The sequence below is a fragment of the Egretta garzetta genome, unplaced genomic scaffold, assembly GCF_000687185.1.
Source record: "Egretta garzetta isolate BGI_Z169 unplaced genomic scaffold, ASM68718v1 scaffold289, whole genome shotgun sequence".
NCBI classification, from domain to species: Eukaryota; Metazoa; Chordata; class Aves; order Pelecaniformes; family Ardeidae; genus Egretta; species Egretta garzetta.
Genome location: NW_009260801.1, coordinates 109292 through 128570, shown reverse-complemented (window position 1 = coordinate 128570; position 19279 = coordinate 109292). Strand labels below are relative to the sequence as shown.

General features: G+C 40.9%; 1 protein-coding gene across 1 annotated transcript in view; it reads right to left on the bottom strand.

Annotated features, from left to right (window-relative positions):
* Nucleotides 1–19279, bottom strand: part of SAMSN1 (SAM domain, SH3 domain and nuclear localization signals 1) — a 35831-nt gene that overhangs the window by 15473 nt on the left and 1079 nt on the right. Inside the window, exons 2-3 of the mRNA XM_009646848.2 lie at nucleotides 2174–2245; nucleotides 1437–1592 (exon numbers count right to left, since the gene is read on the bottom strand). Coding sequence (XP_009645143.1) covers nucleotides 1437–1592; nucleotides 2174–2245 — 228 coding nt within the window. The remainder of the gene's footprint in view (nucleotides 1–1436; nucleotides 1593–2173; nucleotides 2246–19279) is intronic.

The window sequence follows — 19279 nt, the reverse complement described above, 5'->3', positions numbered from 1 at the left end:
ACAAATTTTAATGGTGTATGGAATTGGCCCCCTGAGTTTATAACATTAAATCACACCTCAGGAATCACAGCCTGTTCAAAACAGTAAGATCCATATTTCAATCACAGGTAACTTAGGGACAATGTAACAACTAAATAATGATGAGCTTTCTAAGGAAGGAATTTCTTCAGCAGATTTCATCATGTTGTCAAGGTGCATGACATTCTGATGCAACTGAAACATCCTGCCATACTTAGAATGCTACGTTATATTTGGGGAAATACTAAGTATTCATCAGTTGGCTGATGAAGCCAAGCAAAGATGACAGTGCACGTATGAAATAGAGACCTGTACAGGTACATATAAGGCATAGCATTGAAACGAAAGGCTATGTTGGTTTTCAACAAGGACAATGCTTGTTACACCAGTCAGCAGCATAACCCATAGATTAATCAGTGGCTGGTATTGATTGTCATCATCTGCTGCAGGAATGAAGATTATGCTACATGTGTGTCCAACCAGATAATTCATTGAGTTTCTGTCACGTGAATCATTGCTGTAAATGTGCAGAAGGTAAATGTTGACATTCCAATTTTTCTTTCTTAGAATATAAAAGTCATGGATTGCAACCTCTCAAATTTTAGCAAAAAATGAAAACTAAACTAATGAAATAGGAATCCTTGTCTTTGACTTCCAAAAACTGTCTAAAGGCATCCTGTGAAACACTATTTTCTACTTGTGAAGTTTCTTATTTATTTTGTCTACTTATTTACTATTGACAGGTGTGAGATAAGATGCAGGCTAGCTAGATTTTTTAGGATGATTAAGTAGGACAAGTCTTTTTTCCTTATGTTTTTTAAAATTTGGAACTCACTAACACAACATATTGAGAAAACAGTGTTTGCAGTATGTGAAACATCGTGAGTTTTTTATGTTTAATAAAGATAAGTTCACTACGATTAAATAAGGTAAAAGCAGATAAGGCATATGAGTTGTCATGGTTTAGGATGCTGGCTGACCTCTACAAAATGGACTTTGGAAATAATTCTTGCATTGAAAGATAAATTGTTCTAATGAAGCATTGTGTACAGGTCAAGTATCAGACTGCCAATGGGGATCACCCGATACTCCCTTGTGTCCACATCAGGAGATTTTTCTGTGATGCTTATACAAATGCTCCTTAATGACAAAGCAAAATTCAATGATGTAAAACTCCTGTGTCTGTCTTGGGACCTTACTGCGTAATGCTTTAATTGTATTTGTGTACGTGTGTGTACATTAACACTCACGTGGAAGAAAGGGTAGCTACTAAAAGCTGTTTTAATTCAGTATGTGTTACCATGTTTTTATGGATTATCATAACTGATGACAACGGAAACGTGAACAGGAAAAATGCACGTAATATTTTTACTTCACACGTATTATCATCAAACATGAGATTCTTAAGCTGTATTTACCATGTCCTCAGACAGTGCTTTGATGTACTTTCTGCCCATCTTTTTCTTCATGGTAAGGGAAATGGCTCTCATCTTCTTACCCAAACTTCCTCCATTATTTGCTGCTTTAGTTTGTACTGCATCTCCAATGTCACTTATAGTCTCCAACTCAGATATCTGATTCAAAATAAAAAAGTAAGCAACAACTCACCATGAAAATTAAATTCACTGTAGCGGAATAGGAACTACAGACAAATATTAATGATACCAATGCAGTTAGGATGACAAAAGTCAGTCATAACCATTTTCCTGGGGAACCTTGTAGCTAAACAGATTTACAGCACACCACTGTATGTGTGAATGAGAGAAAAAAAAATACATTTTATGCTAGAAAATGTTGTTTCCCATTGTTTATTGTCCTTAATCCAAATAAGAATTGAGGGGATTTATGCAGGTTCTTGAAAATAAAAACAACACACCTGTGGGTTGCATGCACATGCTGGTTACTTTGGGCATGCACCAACCTGAAGTGCACTTTTGTGTTCTTGAAAAATTGTTTCTAATTTTCCCATTAAAGTACCAAAGTTTAGGTGTGATCCTCTTTATTTGTTTTGGCAAGGGCTTAGTCACCCAGTCAGATCCAGGTACACAAGCAAAGTTCTCACCAGTGTAGAATTTACACAGTAGTTTCCCTATGTTTTTGCATAACTGTTGTGGGAAAGTGAACTGAAGAAAGCAAAACTCTGTGTTATACAGACCTCAGCTGAATCATCTGTCTTTGATACCGAGTGATGCCTGAAACGGTCAAAGCTTCCAAAGCTGCTTGTGCGCTGTAAAAAAAAGAGAAGACAAACCTCAACTCACTGACGGTGTTTTGTTCTGTTATTAAGACTTAAATACAACTATCAAGTTGCCTGTTTATGTTAAAAATTCCTCCCAGATCAGCAGACCGTGAACAGCTACATCCAGCTAGAAACAAACTAGGAGGTGACTATAGGGAAAAAAGATTGTGACTGTAGAGCCAGAAGCAGAAAAATGAGTAAGAGAACCAATACTGTTTCAAATACTAACTAGATCACGGATATGACTGAGTTCTTCTACATCAGTTTCATATTAATTATACACAGATATCTATGAGTTGCTTCTAGGTAAGACTGCTGTCCGAGGGCTTAGAAAAAAAGGTGTTTCCATAAATATTATGTGAGCTATAGAGTCGGTTTTGGTGGTGTCAACTGTGGCAATTTATACAGTTTACTGTCACAGCTGGGGAGACTGTTTATGGTTCTTTACCAACAGGAATCAGCAAGGACTGCTGAGGATTATGAATATATTTTTTCAAAAATGCATATGTTGCAGAGAGAGTAACTGAATAAACAAGTGGGCCCTGTGCTTTTCTTCCCAATCCCCCAATTCAAAAATCTGATTTTTGGATGTACACAGGTACAATTTTTTCCCTGTGCCACAGCACATGAGAAAGGCTGCATCACCTGATCTGTGCATGAAGAGACCATGAATGAATCACTTTTAATTCCTTCTAATTTTCACCCTTTCTGTGTGTGGCTAATTGGCATGGTAAGGAGGGAAGTGGCACAGCAGGCTTTTGCAAGAGAGGTCACACAGAACTACCTGCCAGACCTGCCCAGGCACCACTGCCCATGGTGGCAAACTGCATAAAATTGGTATTGATGACAAGTCAGAAGTCCCTTTAAGTGTGGCCCTAATAACAGCCAGAATTCAGACATTTATCAACTCTACAGTGTATTTAAGAGCTTGTTTTTATATCTTCACCAACACTCAAAGCTAAATCTAGAATGACACCTTTTTTTAAAGTTCTTCACTCTTCCATACTAAGTGAAAGTCTTTCAATGCAATATCAGATTTCTTAAAGCAGGGTTTACTATTATATACTATGCAATATCATCTCAGTGTATTTCTGAGTGTTCAAAATCCCCTCTGGAGGGAAAAAACACAAAACTGATTTCAGACTACCCAATTACAGGTTTTCCCATATTTATTCATCCATTTACCATGCCCACGTGATTTCAGCCAAACCAGCTCCTTGCTCCATTGCTTTCTTACCCCCAAGCCACAAGACCCATCTTTTAATGTCTCCCCAGGTTTCTAAAACACGCATCATGCCCCCTTCCTCTGGCATCTCCAGCTACCTCCTTTTGCCCTCCATCCCAAAATGCCACAAGCTTCAAAAGGGCCTGTGAGCTCCTGGCTCTGCTCTGCCGTTACAGCTTTCCAATCTTCTCTATCAGGTAAGAGTTTTCTCAAGGTAGCCTCAGAAGCAACTGAGGTAGACCATTCTTTGGGCAACAAAAAGGGAGGAGAAAAGGACTGGCTTAGTAGCTGGTGCCATTGCCTGCCTTCATGTTTCAGACACGCTTAATGCGGCATGAGCCTGCTTCCAGAGAAGCTAAGGAGATGGTAAGAGGAGCAGAACTGCCCAAACACCGAGCGCTGCAGGGAACGCTGCCCTTGCCACCCTCGTCCTCCGGTTCCCTACCCAGATGTCAGGGTTAGTAATGCTGCGGGAGTGACGTCTTCCAGAAAGCTGGAAAACCAAAGACCTGTTTGAGCCAAGATCTAAGTAACGTTTCCAGCTGCTGGCAAGTTTCTGAGTGCTGGTGTGTCCCCGTGCTTGTTCTGCCCACAGCTACCACTGCTGTTTGCTGCTCTGTCTCCTTATGCTCTCCTTTCCTGGCAGCAGTAATTCCTCTGTGGGACTTCATCAGTAACAGTGTCAGCCTCCTGATGCCGCACAGGGTGGCAAGTTGGCATTCAGGCTTTTCGACTGTGGTCTTAAGGAAGGAGTTCGTCAAAATGATACCAGCTACGTGGAGCACAGACATACCTCCCCTGGGTGTTTCCATCCAGGAAGGATCCCATCTTATTGTGTCCCTGCTCATAAATCTCAGGGTTACTATCCATATTAGCTCCTTTATCTCTTACACACAGTCACTTTTAAACTAAATGTAGTCTGCAGAGGGAAAAAAAAATATGCCAAAGAAAAGCTACGGGAAACCATGTGCAAATACTTTGTCTTAAAGGCTCCGTTGGAGAAGAAGAAAATCAGCATCTCTTGGAACACAAGTGAAAATAAAAACTCCTTGCTGTTTCATTTCCCTCTTTTCCCACACTTATTTATTAACCAACTTCTCCCCTCCCCCCAAAAAAGTGGACATAACAGTGGGAGAGTCCTGAGCATGGCCAGGTGGAAGAGGAAAATGTACCCATGTTTTGGGACCATGTTCTAACCACTGCAGCTTAAGAGAAATAGAAATAACACCATTTATTCACTACATTTCTGGGCACATCTAACCTGAAAAATGTTTCCAGCCAAAGGTTATTTGAAGAAGCTGACCCAGATTTGTGAATATTTTTGGACAAGTAAAATGACATTTACTTATTCACCGAGGGGGGAAAAAAAAGAGAGAAAAAAATCACACAGCTCTCCTCTTAATTGATTGCAATCTCTCAGAAAATCTCTGTTGGCTAAACATTGTGGTTTATTTGTTTGTTTTTACCCTGTGAAATTGAAAGGGACAATTTGGATTGTACACTTTAACTTTATCTAAAATTCCCATAAAGAACTTTGCTATTAAGGAGACGAACAATATCCTGTGACAAGGGGTTAGCTCAATAGTATGATATAAAAACACAGCCCCAAGGATTACGGTTCTATTAGACAGGATTAACACCTTTCACTGGCTTGTCAACCCAGCCAAATGTGCCCTGCAGCATGGAGCAGAAGGGATAGAAAGAGGGAGGTTGGAATTCACAGCAATATTGGGAAAGTATAAAATAGTCTCACACAGTGATCTCTAAACATACACTGACCTTTCTGTTGCATTCAATCACTTCAAGATGTCTAGTAGGAATAACTGTATATTAAAGTGCAGATGTGCTGCAAATACTTTAAAAGGAACAAGAGGAAAAACATTGTTTATGGTGAGCCTTACCTATAAACAGCTTGAGCACAGGGAAATCAGTTATTCTTTTTCAACCCTTGAAACAACCTTATATCCTACATGTGCAGAAGCCTTGGGCTATTTTGTAGTGTACTTCAATGTTGCTTCATCCCTATTAAATATTAATAAGGGTTACAGGATGAGTTCCACTATTCTAGATAATGGTCTTGTTGCACTGGAGAGCACTAAATAGGGCTGCTCAGCAATTCTCTAAACTAACTTTTTCCATTAAGTAATCAATAGCTACCACCTTTTAAAAATGTATTCAACCCCATTATACTGATAACAAAAAGCAGATTTAGGAGCTCTGGGCTGCAAAGGGAACAGGACTATTACTTTCAGTAGTGTCAGTCACTGCATTAGTGTCAGGGAACACCTACTTTGTGAAGATACGTGCAGGCCTTCCTTATTTCCAGGCGAAGGGAAGCTTTTAAAGTAAATGCAAAGCTACTAGGAGAAAATATGCTATTGACTTTTGATACCAGGATTCAGCATCCTATAAAGTTAAGTGATTTTTCTGTCTGGATTCATGCAAGAGCTACCAATGGATACGTTAAGCAAGCATGAATTTGCTCAGTAAAATATAACGGAGGCATGGGCAGGGGAGAAATTTTTTATTTTCCCACACAAGGGCCAATCAAACAATTTCTATAAATCAATACATTAACTTTCATCCCTTCCCGTTCAGTATACCAAATTAGCATAATAGAAAATATCAAAGATATTTTTCAGTATTTTAGATCCTTCCTCCATCTTTTCTTATATCTTCAATTCCCCAAAACCCAGGATCTTTAAGTAATTTTTTTAAAGGCATAAGTGCTATGTAATTGTTGTTTATTTTAATTTGGGCAGTCTGCAGTTGGCGATCTGGTTTGTCTGTAAATAGCCTATCATTTTCCCCAGAAAATGGTACACCAATAGAAAAGCAACAACAAGTAGAGGTTCTGCAATCCGTGTCTTTCTGTTATAAAACATCTTTCCCTTGTAGGGCATATCGTTGGAGAAGTCAGTTAGTTCTTATGATAAACGAGTCAGAGCTTCTCTGGGTCTAAAGACAACCTTTGAGCCAAAACTGACAGCAGTTATCCTGCTAAATAATCGTTATGGGTGATGTTCACCTCATACTTTCCTTTGGACAATTCGCTCTGCTCAGAGATCTGGTTCCCTGCTGTGAGAAATTCCGTTCCATTATGTTTTGCTTCAAGTCCTATTCAAAATAACTTTTAAAGCCAGCATGATGCAGTGGCTTTGTACTGACCCTCCCGCACAGGTAAATCTCTTCAAATTCCTCCATGCATTTTCATTTTTAGCTTCCATTCATCCTTAGACTACTCAGACCATGTAAGCTGTATAGGGGCAAATGTGGTCACTGGAAGTAATAAAAAGGGAACTCAGCATGTTGCCCAATTTCCTCGCCCGCCACAGACACTTGTATTCTTCCCTCTCTCCTCGGACGAAGCCACAGCAGCTCCCAAGAGGACAGCCTGTGCTTGCTGCTTTGATCGATGGAGTTAAATGGAGCTCAGGATTTGATTCATTTCTTCTATTCTCTGATGCTCCTAGTGCCTTCAGAAGGAAGAGACTACTCTGAGAATGAAATTAAGAGTTACCAAAGTAAGGATGAAAATTGCCACTCTGGTAGCTTATCTTCTTGCATAGATAATCAAAGAAATGGTCTCCTACTTTCCCAGAAGGCAAGATAGCAATTTTTAGCTTTTGGGATGTTTTGTGAAAAAACAACAACAACAACAAAACCCCCCTCACTTCTGTATAAAGAATGAGAATTTGCATACAAGATTCAATATCTCTCCACAGAGTAATAGAGAAGCAAAAAAAGAGAAGACATTATGACCTCCCCACCTCAGGGTTTTTTTTCCTATTTACACATTAGTTACACATATAGAACTTCTGACTGCTAACCAAGCTATTAATATAACATTATAGCCCACACGAAACACGGCCAAAACCTTGTACTTCGCCAGTCAAAAGCAATAAAAAAGATACAGCTTGTTCTTGCTAACTCAAATAGGGCAATCTACTGAAATGGCATTTTTAACTGGCTTAAAAATGACTCCATAAAAGACTGGTTGTAATCGTGGTCTGGTATTCAGTAACTGCATGGAGGTGTGGCGAGAGGGGAGCAAAGTGGTCTTTGAACAAAACTGCCACCATGAAGCCTCAGAGAAAACACCCTAATTTTAATGACGAAAAATGACCGGAAAAGAAAAGCTGTGTAAAACAATGACTTAATTGTACTTAACACTCCTCCAGGTCAACAAAGTTCGCTCTCCAAAGTAAACACTGAGTGGCTTTTTTATCATGTGGTATATGCTATCTGGTACCAGCCTGGGTCTCTCAAGCCTGAACCAATGCTGACACGAAGCCTGTAGTTCCCAATAACCCAACCTGCACGTCAAGAGTTTCCACCAGAAACCCATTTCTCGAGTGCTTTCAAAGGCCACCTCGTGCAGGGCAGGCACCGATGCAGCTGAGAGCAAGGGGGAAGCTACTGCACATGAAGTTAAACAGGAGTGAGGTGGTTTGTAAGGTCTGTATGTCTTCCTCAGGAAGAGGCAAGCCACGTAGGAAGTCTGAGCAAAAAGGCAGTTTCATCTGGCAAAAAAATGTGCTGTGTTGATTAAACAAGTTTGTGAGGAACTAAATAAGGAAGCAATTTAAGAAACGTCAATCTTAACATTAAGAAAGTTTTTTGCAACCAAGTGTTGCAAAATGTGCAAGGGGGAAGAAGTCCGACTCCTCTTCCTTTAAATGCACATTAGCCCTGAATTTGAGCACCATCGTTCCTAGCCAGTTGCTGAAGAGCACTCTCAGTTCCCAGTGAGAAAAGTCACTCCAAGTACTCTTCTGGCAGTCTGTCCAATTCTGGGAGTGTGCACACAGGTATTTGCAATAATTATGTAATTAAGACTTTATTATTTATATGACATTTAATTAAAAGTGACTTTCAGTGGCACACAAAACCATGAAAAGAAAATGACTTTAAAAGAAGGTTAAGGATGTGTGACAAACTCAGAGGAGCTATGAAAATGACAGTTAAGGACTTGGCATGATGTGCACTTCTACCTCCCCGCTATCCTTTTTTACCCTTCATTTGCACACAGGCAGAAACATCGAGGGACAAGCCTGGAAATCCACTCTCCACAGAACCATGACTGCAGTAAAGGGGAGCGCTCTCTGAGTAAAGACTGGTTAAACACTACGCAAGCATTGCAGGCTTTGATCTTTAATCCCTTAAATACCAACATATTTCCTCTCCTGGAACTTTCTCCTCTCCAAACCAGATGAATTCACAGACGAATTCTCATATTTTAAAAACAAATCACCTTGCTTCACTTAAAGTCCTTTCCCTGCTTACTTATATGGCATGATTTTATTAACGCTATGTGTTACCTAGGTCCTGGCTTCACAGGGTTCAGCTGGATTTCTTGGGTGAGAGAAATTACTCACATGCGTGCTTGCAAAATGGGCTTTAAGTGAAGACGAAAATATATATGCCCAAAGAGGAGCCAAGAAGCATGTAGCCCCCAAGGGCTCAGTTTTATAAGGTGTCCATCCCCCGCCTGTCCAGCACACACGGTGAGGGGCAGCCAGAATACTCCCTCAGCGGAGGTGGGAATTTCCCTCATGCGACCACCACGAATGCTCCCACACCGAGCAGAAGCGGCGATAAGGAGCCTACCGCCTCGGCATGCTGCACAGGGACTGCGTGCAGAATAGCGCGGGGAGACACAGCATGTCCGAGGGCTTTGCCGTTCCTTTCGGCAAGCCTGAGGAGCGGCCACGGCTGCCGACCACAGCGCGCTCGCCTGCCGACCCCGGAGCGGGGCAGCAGGAGACGGGCAGAAAATACTCCTGCCTGGTGTGACAGTGTTTTGGTCAGAGTCTCTGCGACTCAACCGTTGTACCACAGCCACACAGGATCCTTCACAGGGGTTATTTCAATGGCAGCGAGAGCCTCCTTGCCTATCTTACGCTTCGCTCATGTGTGCCGTGGGAGCTGGTCCTGCTCCCAGGGAGTCACCGCCAATGAGAGGCAGCGTCTGCGCTCCTTGCTAGGGAGAGGCGCGTTTTCAGTGGAAGGTGTTCCTTCAAATGACCTTCCAGAGGGAAACAAGATTAAAAAATAACCTCTAAGCCACGGTTAAATCTGACCGTCCCAAAAGCTCGTTTGGTTTTTCTGAAGAGTAAGCAAACTTCAGAAAAGCCTTATACAAGTTTTACTGCTGTCCTGCAGTCTTATCCTTGACAACAGGTAATGACCAACAACAAGCTAATTCTAAGAAACTTGGGGGAGGGGGGGAGAAAGAGAGTTAGTTTTTATTACTTTTAAATGAGTGTTTGATACATCGTGTTGGCTCCCCTGATTAATGTTCACAGCAAACTCAGCCATTGGAGTTGTAATGTTTCTGCAAGCTTCCCTACAGCAAAGCTTAGCCATTAATTCAGTGGCATATGTCAGCTCAGCAGAGCAAGGTCACTCTTCTCTTTCAAGGGGAACCTTTTTAGAAATAATAAAACTGACAGAAAGTTCTTTTTTGCATGCTTTATGTCACCTGAGGTTGAGTGCTGCAGTTAATATCACTGAGCTTATAAACATTCCCATCTTCAGCAGTCTCCAACACCGCTGGGCTCTCGGAACCTCAACTTTTTTTTTTTTTTTAAAGTAATATAGTGACAAATAACCTCTAAGCCACGGTTAAATCTGACCGTCCCAAAAGCTCGTTTGGTTTTTCTGAAGAGTAAGCAAACTTCAGAAAAGCCTTATACAAGTTTTACTGCTGTCCTGCAGTCTTATCCTTGACAACAGGTAATGACCAACAACAAGCTAATTCTAAGAAACTTGGGGGAGGGGGGGAGAAAGAGAGTTAGTTTTTATTACTTTTAAATGAGTGTTTGATACATCGTGTTGGCTCCCCTGATTAATGTTCACAGCAAACTCAGCCATTGGAGTTGTAATGTTTCTGCAAGCTTCCCTACAGCAAAGCTTAGCCATTAATTCAGTGGCATATGTCAGCTCAGCAGAGCAAGGTCACTCTTCTCTTTCAAGGGGAACCTTTTTAGAAATAATAAAACTGACAGAAAGTTCTTTTTTGCATGCTTTATGTCACCTGAGGTTGAGTGCTGCAGTTAATATCACTGAGCTTATAAACATTCCCATCTTCAGCAGTCTCCAACACCGCTGGGCTCTCGGAACCTCAACTTTTTTTTTTTTTTTAAAGTAATATAGTGACAGCTTTATGTGGGGCAGATATACAGTATGTAATCCTAAATGAGTAAAAAATGAGTAAAAAATGAACAAATTTTTCTTAGGCTCTTCAGAGGAGAAATTTTGGAAGGCACTAAGAGACTGCTGATACTGCAGTATGCATTTAGGGTGTTAGCGCTTAGAGAAAAAGATGCAGGATTAAGGGCTTTGCATCCATGGATGCTTGCACCTTTGGCTAAAAGGGCGAAAAATCTTAAAATCCTACTGATCCACCTTGTTTCCATTTCACTGTTAACTGACACTGCAGGCTGGAAATCTGTATAGGCATGCAATGTAAAGAGAACACAACGCTAATTGATCTATTTATGGAATAATTTTGAACTTGTAAGTAGATAAAGATGTGTTAGTCATCTGTTATGATAACTAATTGCGACTGGAACTTATTTATCGGGATACAAATATTATGGAGCATGGTAAACAAACTAATTAGCTGAAGAATAAGATCCAAACAATAGGGCAATTTTTTCCCCCTCATTATCTCCCTTCAGACATCCTGACTACACTTGATTAATGAATCCATAGTGAGATTAGCTGAAATTGCCTTAATGGAGATGCACTACAGTAGAGAAGCAAAATTCAGTGCAGTATCTGTCATCAGTCACTGTGAATTTTAGTGTTTCATCGAATCTATATGTCCATCTATTTACATTATTTTTATCTTAGAAAAAAAGAACCAAACCAAAAAGACTATGCTCATTACAGTGGGTTAACTTTTGACTCCTTTAAAATTATGTGGCACCATGTTTTTCTCTTTCATGTATCCTCCCTTGTCAGAAGGCTGAGTTCCAGTGTTGGCTTATTGCCATCAACGGGCCAAAGTTATCCATATTGTCCAGTTGAAGAAAGCACACGTGGCACTTCACTGCAGCCTCGCAGGCTTCAGAAACTGGACATGCTTGCACAACACATGCCTGGGAATCCAAAATATGCTCCTTGGAAATCTGAACTCATAAAATAAATTCAGTAAGCTTTTGGTTTTGCACCAGTATGGAAGCCGAAAGAAGGTTTTCAGCTCAGGGTTTCTTAGTGATTCAGCAGTTCTGTTGGGGTCACTGTTATACCAGAAAGAAATGAGTACAATCACAGCTCACTGCATGTAGCAGGTACAGCAAATGGTACTAGTCCCGTATGGGCACATCAATTCCCCTTTCTCCATTCGATTATCTCTGTGGCATGGGGTTATTGCAATCACAGCTCAGTGGAAAACTATAGTTTCGTCTCATGAAAAACAAATGTACCATACGTTTGAAGTGTGTTTTCATTCTGACGCACCACAAAATTGACACTAAGCTTTTCACCCCTCCCCTGCTCCCACAGCCTCCATGAAAACCATGCATAGTTGAGAGATGTTCACCAATGAGATGATGCTACTGAGGCACAGAGAGCAGTGAGGGCCCTGAGGTGTTATGTTAAGCCCAAATTTGAGGCCATACTCCAAATCCTACTCAAATCTGGCATTTCATTGCAAAGGGGATTGTGCCAGCTGCAAGGTTTTAAGCCTTCATGAATGGGTAGGAACATATCTGCTCTTCCCATTCCCCAAATCCCAAACACAGTTTTCAAACATTTTACCCATGTAGACACAGTTACCAAGAGACATTAATCAAGTGAATATAAGCTCCATTATAGAGACAGAAAGAAAATCATGGAAACACCCCAATAGAGGGTATTGAAAGAGCCTTGCCATATACTTGTGACTAGACCTGACTGCCTACTCTACCATCATGACTCATTTCATGCACCCTCTACACAGGCTCTAAGATGCTCATCCATCAGTGAACCATGTCCCCTTTCCAGCTCTGTGAAGCGTTTTTTGGACTTAACATCTGACCTTAAAAAGGAGGCAGACAGACAGAAGTATGGGAGAAAAACAGCGCAGCAATTCATGAGTGGTAAAGCTCAGCATCCACTTTGCACAGGTGAAGGCAGCAGAGAGTCAAGCTGCACGAGCTCATTCAGTGGTCTCAGCCACTTTGTTGTCTCGTCTTCATACATCTGCTCTTGGCTGTGCTTTTGCTGAGTGAAACCGATTTCTTTATCTCACGGTTGCAGGCTGTCAGTGACAAAGCTCCATCTCAACCTCAAACACAGTGGTAAAGGGAAGACATGAAACTGCACCATAGCTTTTCCATGCTTTCTGGTTGAACAGCACTCCTATACTGCTTATCTTCTCCCTGAAGAAGCTATAAGAAACCCTGCAGAAAAACCTACACCCAAGTACTCAAGTATTCCAGTAGCCCCATATCTCACTTGCCTTTCAACATACCTGAAAGAACAGCAAATCTACCACACCTTCTGAAAGAGGTCAGCATGACCAAATAGAGGAACTTACAATTTCCTACACTTCTCAAGGAAGTAACCATTCATCATCCCATGAAAATCAAGGACAGGAGTGTGATGTTACTTGGTTGTTCTTGTGAAGATTATGAAAGAGATGTCAAGGCGTAAGAGGGTAGGAAAGGGACTACAACTCCATCCAGAAGACATAACGGTGCAGAACACAGATCTTTTTCTCAGAGAAAGCTTCTTGTCATCTTCAGTGCTGGGTGATGGTTAGATATGACAGACCCTTTGCTGTTGACATTCAGCTTACCAGAAAGATGCCAGTAAATGTTATGACTGGAAACTAAGCAGCCTGAAGACTGTGTGCAGGTGAAGTCATTATCCAGCTTTCCATGTATCCATGGAATAAACCAAAGAGGTATGGGGGAAAAAGTGGCAGTATGGTGTATAATATGTATAGTCAAAGAAGCAGCTTCCCTGAAGCAGTTAAAAATCTCCAAACTTTTCCCTAGACTGGAATTTCACTCTCAAGTCTGGGAAGAACAAAAAAAGCAGGAACATGCTCTTGGATGCATTGTAAGTGGAATAAGATATAAAGAGCTAGAAAGGTAAGAGCAAGCACATATATGAGATTTTACTTGGGAAAAAAGGTAGGTGGTCATTCATCTTCCTGCGGAATATCAACGCACGTGCACACAGATGCCTTCACCTGGTGTACAAAACAAAGTTTTCCATGAGGTGGTTTAAAGGGCACGTGACTTGCTAAATACGCGGAGCATATATAATCTGTAGCTTGGTGCCAAGCAGCAAAATGTCTAGAGCAAAACCACTGACACTGCTAACTTGTGGAAGAGAGTATAACTGTTTCTAAGAACTGAAGTGACTCTGCTGTCTCTGTTGCAAGCTTTCAGAAGATAAAGGTTAAGGGAAATTGTGATTACAGAGGCTCAGAAGACTTTTTATTTTCCTTCTCTGCCGTGGGTATCACTGGGGGTTTCTGCTCACATATTGAGGGGTTGAATCTTCTGGCTAAAGGGTTTGTAGCCACTCACGAATTGCTTATACCAGCTGGCCAGCAATGGCTTTGTAATGACTTCAGTCTGGATTTATGCTATGACACAGATTACTAGAAGAGTGTTGAAACCTACAGAAAACTGTACGCCACATCCTCTGCCTGTCCCGCTCATACACAGTTATAGCATTTTTCTGGCAATGACAGGTATCCTGGCCACTGTTTAATTTGGGGTATTTTGTGTTTCCTAGAAACACAATATTGAAGCAAGTCAACTGCTCTATAAAGCTAATTAAAGAATTAGAAGGCAAGTAATGCTGCTGTATGTCACCTTGGTAGTTTTATCAGAGAGTAGTTGTAAAGGATGTGGTTGATAGTCCGGTTTCTGAAGATGGCCAGAAAAGGTGTTTCATCTTGAAATGCTCTTGCTTGCTTAGGAAAACAAAGACTCAAACTGGGTTTGTTACTCTAAGCAAAATTAATACTAATGTGAAAATATTCCCTTCAGGAAATTTGCTCTGACTCATTTTAAAATATTCTGCTATTAAGGACCTAAGCCTAGCTAGTGAAGAAAAACCAAGGCAGGGAAGAAATAAGAAATTACCTGAATTTTGCACAAAGTTGGCCAAAATTTTAAAGGTGCTGTAATCAAAGGAACACACAAAAGAGACCAGGACTAGACTAGGCCACAGATTTCATTTTTTCCTTTGGCACACAAACTAGCCTAGAGTTGTGTGAGCCCTCAACAAGCCTGTGTGTTGATATGAGCATCAAAATGTGGAGTCTGGACATCTTAATCAGCCTCCTGGCAAGGGGCAGGAAAGAGAAAGATGTTCTTTCCTCACAAAGATCCTGGACCCTTACTTTCTGGTGCGAAAACAAAATTCCTCAAATTTCAAGACCTTACTAGAAGAGACATGCTAACATATATGTTAAAACATAAACAACTTTCTGAAACTGCTGTTGAAAAGAAAATAAAATTGGCTGATGATCAAGAAGCAAGGTGATAATATAAATGAAGAAGAAATGCCAGAGGTAAGAGGAGCAGTAATATGACTGTAGAGCCTTCCACTCACACAAGAAAAATAACCCAAGGTTAACTCTAACCTTGTTCTAGTTTTTTATGAAGCCTGAGGGAGACAGGAAACACCTTCTGAAGTGTCACCTGCAATCCCTTTTTTCCCCATCCACACATACATGGTTATTGCAAGGATCATTTTTTCTTTCTCTGAACCCTCCCTGACAAAGGCCCACAGGTATTTCCACTATAAACCAGGTTCTTAAAACTACTTCCCAGATGTTGTCATCCGTTTCTGCTTATTTAACAGAGTTCAAATAGATTTTGACAAACAGTCTTTCTGCAAAGAGGCAATGCAGTAAAGACCTTTAATGACAGAACTATGTGTCATCTTTGCCTATAAGCATAAATTTGCACAGCGGGCAGTACGGTGAAAACAGCTTATCATCAACTCATCACCTCTCATCATTGTTAGAATGAAATGCAAATGGAAACGAACATAGCTTCAGTCATGGTTGTGAAAATTAGCATCTGTGACATTAGCAGTGGCTCATTTATTATGCACTCAAAATTTCAGGAGGAAAGAAAAGAATATAAAACTTGCTGTTTTCAGAACTCTACCAGTCTTCACCTTTGAAATAAAATAAAAACCCTCAGCTTTCCCCACTCAGGGGTAAATCCTAGTTAATATTCATTCACACTGAGCAATCTCTTCACTGCAGATCTTGTCCTACAGAAGATCTAATTATGTCTTGAATTATTTTTGGTGGTTAGGTTTGCTGTACCGATTTTCTGTTTTCTTTTCTTTAATAAGTATTCCCCATTGGAGAGTCACAAGCCACTGTCTAAAAAAAAAGCAGCACCAAAAAACTTGCTTATAACATCTGTCTGCACTACAGGCTCCAAACACTTAGGCAAGCGATAAACTTTACTCAAATGACAAATCCCATTGAAATCAATGGGATCACAGCTAATTCATTCATTTACGTGTTATCAGAATCAGGATCAGCCCTTCTGTGAAGAATATAGAGAAAGAGGAAATCCTGGCCTCAAGTCTATGGAAAAAATGTGCATTGATTTCTGCGGAGGCAGGGTTTCATTTAAAGCTTATAAAAAAGAAAATTATTGGTATGAAATAGTACTAGGGGACGAAGTTGCACATTAAAATATATCCTCCCATTGGATTTGCCACTATTTTCTCATAACCTTGTAGTTTATCACCTAAGTAAGTGAATATTGATTTAATTAGAAGATTGGACATATTTTTGCCTAAACAAAATGCACAGGCATTGACCATGAATTGTCTTACATACCAGAAGTAAGCTGAGTTTCAAGCACCAAGTGCATTTGGAAGAAAAATAAGGAAACAAAGACGTCTCAAACCTTTAGCATAAACATAGATCAACTGTCATGTAGAATAATGACACAAGACTTTCTTCAGTCAAACCAGAAAAAGTGGCACAAAGTAGTCTTTGCTCCAGCTTGAAGTAAAGCCAAGAATCCTCAGGCAGTTCTCAAGTTTGCTATGTCCATAGGAATTTGAGAGAGAGAGAGAAAGAAATAGGCTCTACCCAGCACATTACATCCCGTGAAGCGGGCAAGGCAACGGAGGGATGTTTTACAGATTATTTGCAGCTTCCATTGCCACTTGCACCTGGTCAAATGTGTAAACCAGTGGAAAGTGGAATGCAGAGTAGCTGCAAAATGGTTTAATGATGTTTTATTTGTATGGTGCCAGGATATGGTGCTGCCTGAAGCACATGAAAAATAAAAGACTAGATCCTGGGTAGTTTCTTAGAATGTTTTTTCATACCATCTTTCTAAATCTGCTTCATGCTACTACCCAGATACACTGATATCTGTAACGTCATACGGGCCGAAGCGGCTAAAATCCAGGTGATTTTAGGGGCTATCGTTTTATCCTCTATGTCAGCTGCTCATCTCCTCCCCAGCTCTCCAAGGGGTGGCAGACGGACTGCACAAACTCATAGCTGAAACATCTGTAGTAAAAGCATCCTTCCCCATCTTGCTACGGTACTTTCCTGCTCTGCAATTAAAACTGCAGCCACACAGGCGATACGTGCTCTCCCTGCAGTGAGCTGCTGGAGCTGGCCTGACTCTGGCCATCAGCATGACCACAAACCTCAGGGCTGGGTGCAAGACCTTGCCGGTTTGACCTCACCAGCCCACAAATAATCCTGCAGCTCAGAACAGCTCTGCCATGTAAACCAAGCCATGTCTTGTCTGACAGAAAAGAAAGGGGGGCAGGTGAGGACTGCAAGGAAGCGCTGAGAGAGCTGCCTCTTGGTGGATGCCCTGATGGGAGGTGCACAGGCTCTGTTGTGACTGAAAGTCATTTAAGGTCCTGGATAGACAGATAGGTTAGGTTAGACAGGCTTGAAATAGAGAGCTTAGCCCTTCAGTTGATTGAATTTCTTTAATATTAAGCAGGGCATTTTTAAGCCTTAGGACTTAGGACCTTTATAGTTCAACTGCCTGGGTCCTCAGCTGATTTACAAGGTATAAATGTACAGTTCCATGGTAGCATGTGAAGCTACAATGATAAACATTGGCAAAGGATCAGAATCCTTCCAGTATGTCTTTTGAAACCATTTCTTTCACATTTCTCTCCCTATTTTCTCTGGGATAACACCAGGTATAGAATTTTTTTGCCTAGCATGAATGTTTATTTGTTTAGTTTATATACAAAGCATACAGTAGTTATATGCATAACCATGCATATGCAAAAGCTGCTGGATATGCAAAGAAGTTATTAGCATGACTGCAGCACTACAAAAATCTTTCTGTATAATGAAACAAACTGCAACACTATTATTTCATGGCAATGGACAAGTATCAACCCTTTCATAGCAGACACTGAGTGTTGTAAGAGGCTACTTTTTGTCTATGTAGCATCTAATGCATCTGCAGAAGTCCCTTAAGCACCACAGTAATGAATAAAGTGACGTAAATGCATTGTACACAGGGAACTGGCAGTTAGATACTGGAAGTCTGTATCACTCCTGCATTGGTTGTTGACTTGCTCACTGCTACTAGAGGCTTTATACAGGGACAGCAAATTGCCTTGAGAAGGGTTTTAACACCAGCCTCGCATGGTATTCCTTCATCTTTATCAAACGGCATAACTGGATGCTGATATTCTTCACATGAGGAAGTAATAAATGCAAAAGGATTAGAAAGAAAATTCTGGTGAAGCTCTTGAATTAATGCACAGAAGTTCATCCAATTGTGATAAAGACAACTGGTCACTATGGGCAAGATTCAGTTCCCTAAAAAGATCTTTTTGGTGTCCTCTTTGAGGGCCTAAGTCAGCAAGCCTGATTTTCACTTAACACTCCAGACCTTATGACTCTCCCATAGGTCTTGCATCAGCCCCATGTGGATGTGTTGGAGACACTAGGACATCTAAGCTGCCTAAAGGCAAGGTGAGGTAGCCCAAGACCTCCACAGTGACAACAGCATCTTGCCCTGTGAATATGAGGAGTTACCAAACATTGCTGCGTGAGGCAGGGGTAGCCAGGAGGTGATCTAGGGAAGTCACTTGTGAAATCCTGTAACTTCTGTCGGGAGGTAAGGACCTGAGCCCCGTGTTACCCAACTCAGTATTAAGCAACTTAAGTATTTACGTTGCTTCCAGGGGGCACGTTTCGAAACATGCTACAACAAGCTAAGATTTCCATTCTGCGCAACGTGGGGCTCTCTCCTCCCATGCTCTTCTTGTGAACAGCACATTCAGCAAAAACATTCTCATTGTGGAAAGTTTACACAGTTCTGCAAAAGTGGGACTACAGTAGGTGAAGTGCTTCAAAGCACACTACTGAGGCAGAAAGACATCCTGACCCACTTTCCCAAGACCTTTCCGGTTTTGTTAACATTTACAAGACAAAGTCAGCACAGGGAAGTCAGCAGGTTTGACACTCAGTCAAGTAGTTAGGCTCTTTTTATCCCTGCTTTACACATACAGTGAATGAAATCCATGACCATGGTATACATATATATATATATTTGAGAAGCCACAATGCCAGCATTTTAATAGCATGGAATGCATTCATGAATTAATTAAAAAACTGTTAAAAAACAGTATGATGATTGAACAGAAGAAAATGCATACGTGATTAAAACCCATTCAAATCCATGGGAAAATGGCTTCAGAATAGTTTAAAATCCATGGAAAAAAACATTAATTTTAATTGTTAATGAGTCATAGTCTAGAACCGCAAGTGTGATACATAAAAGCCAATGCTGAGTAAAACCAGAAGACATTCC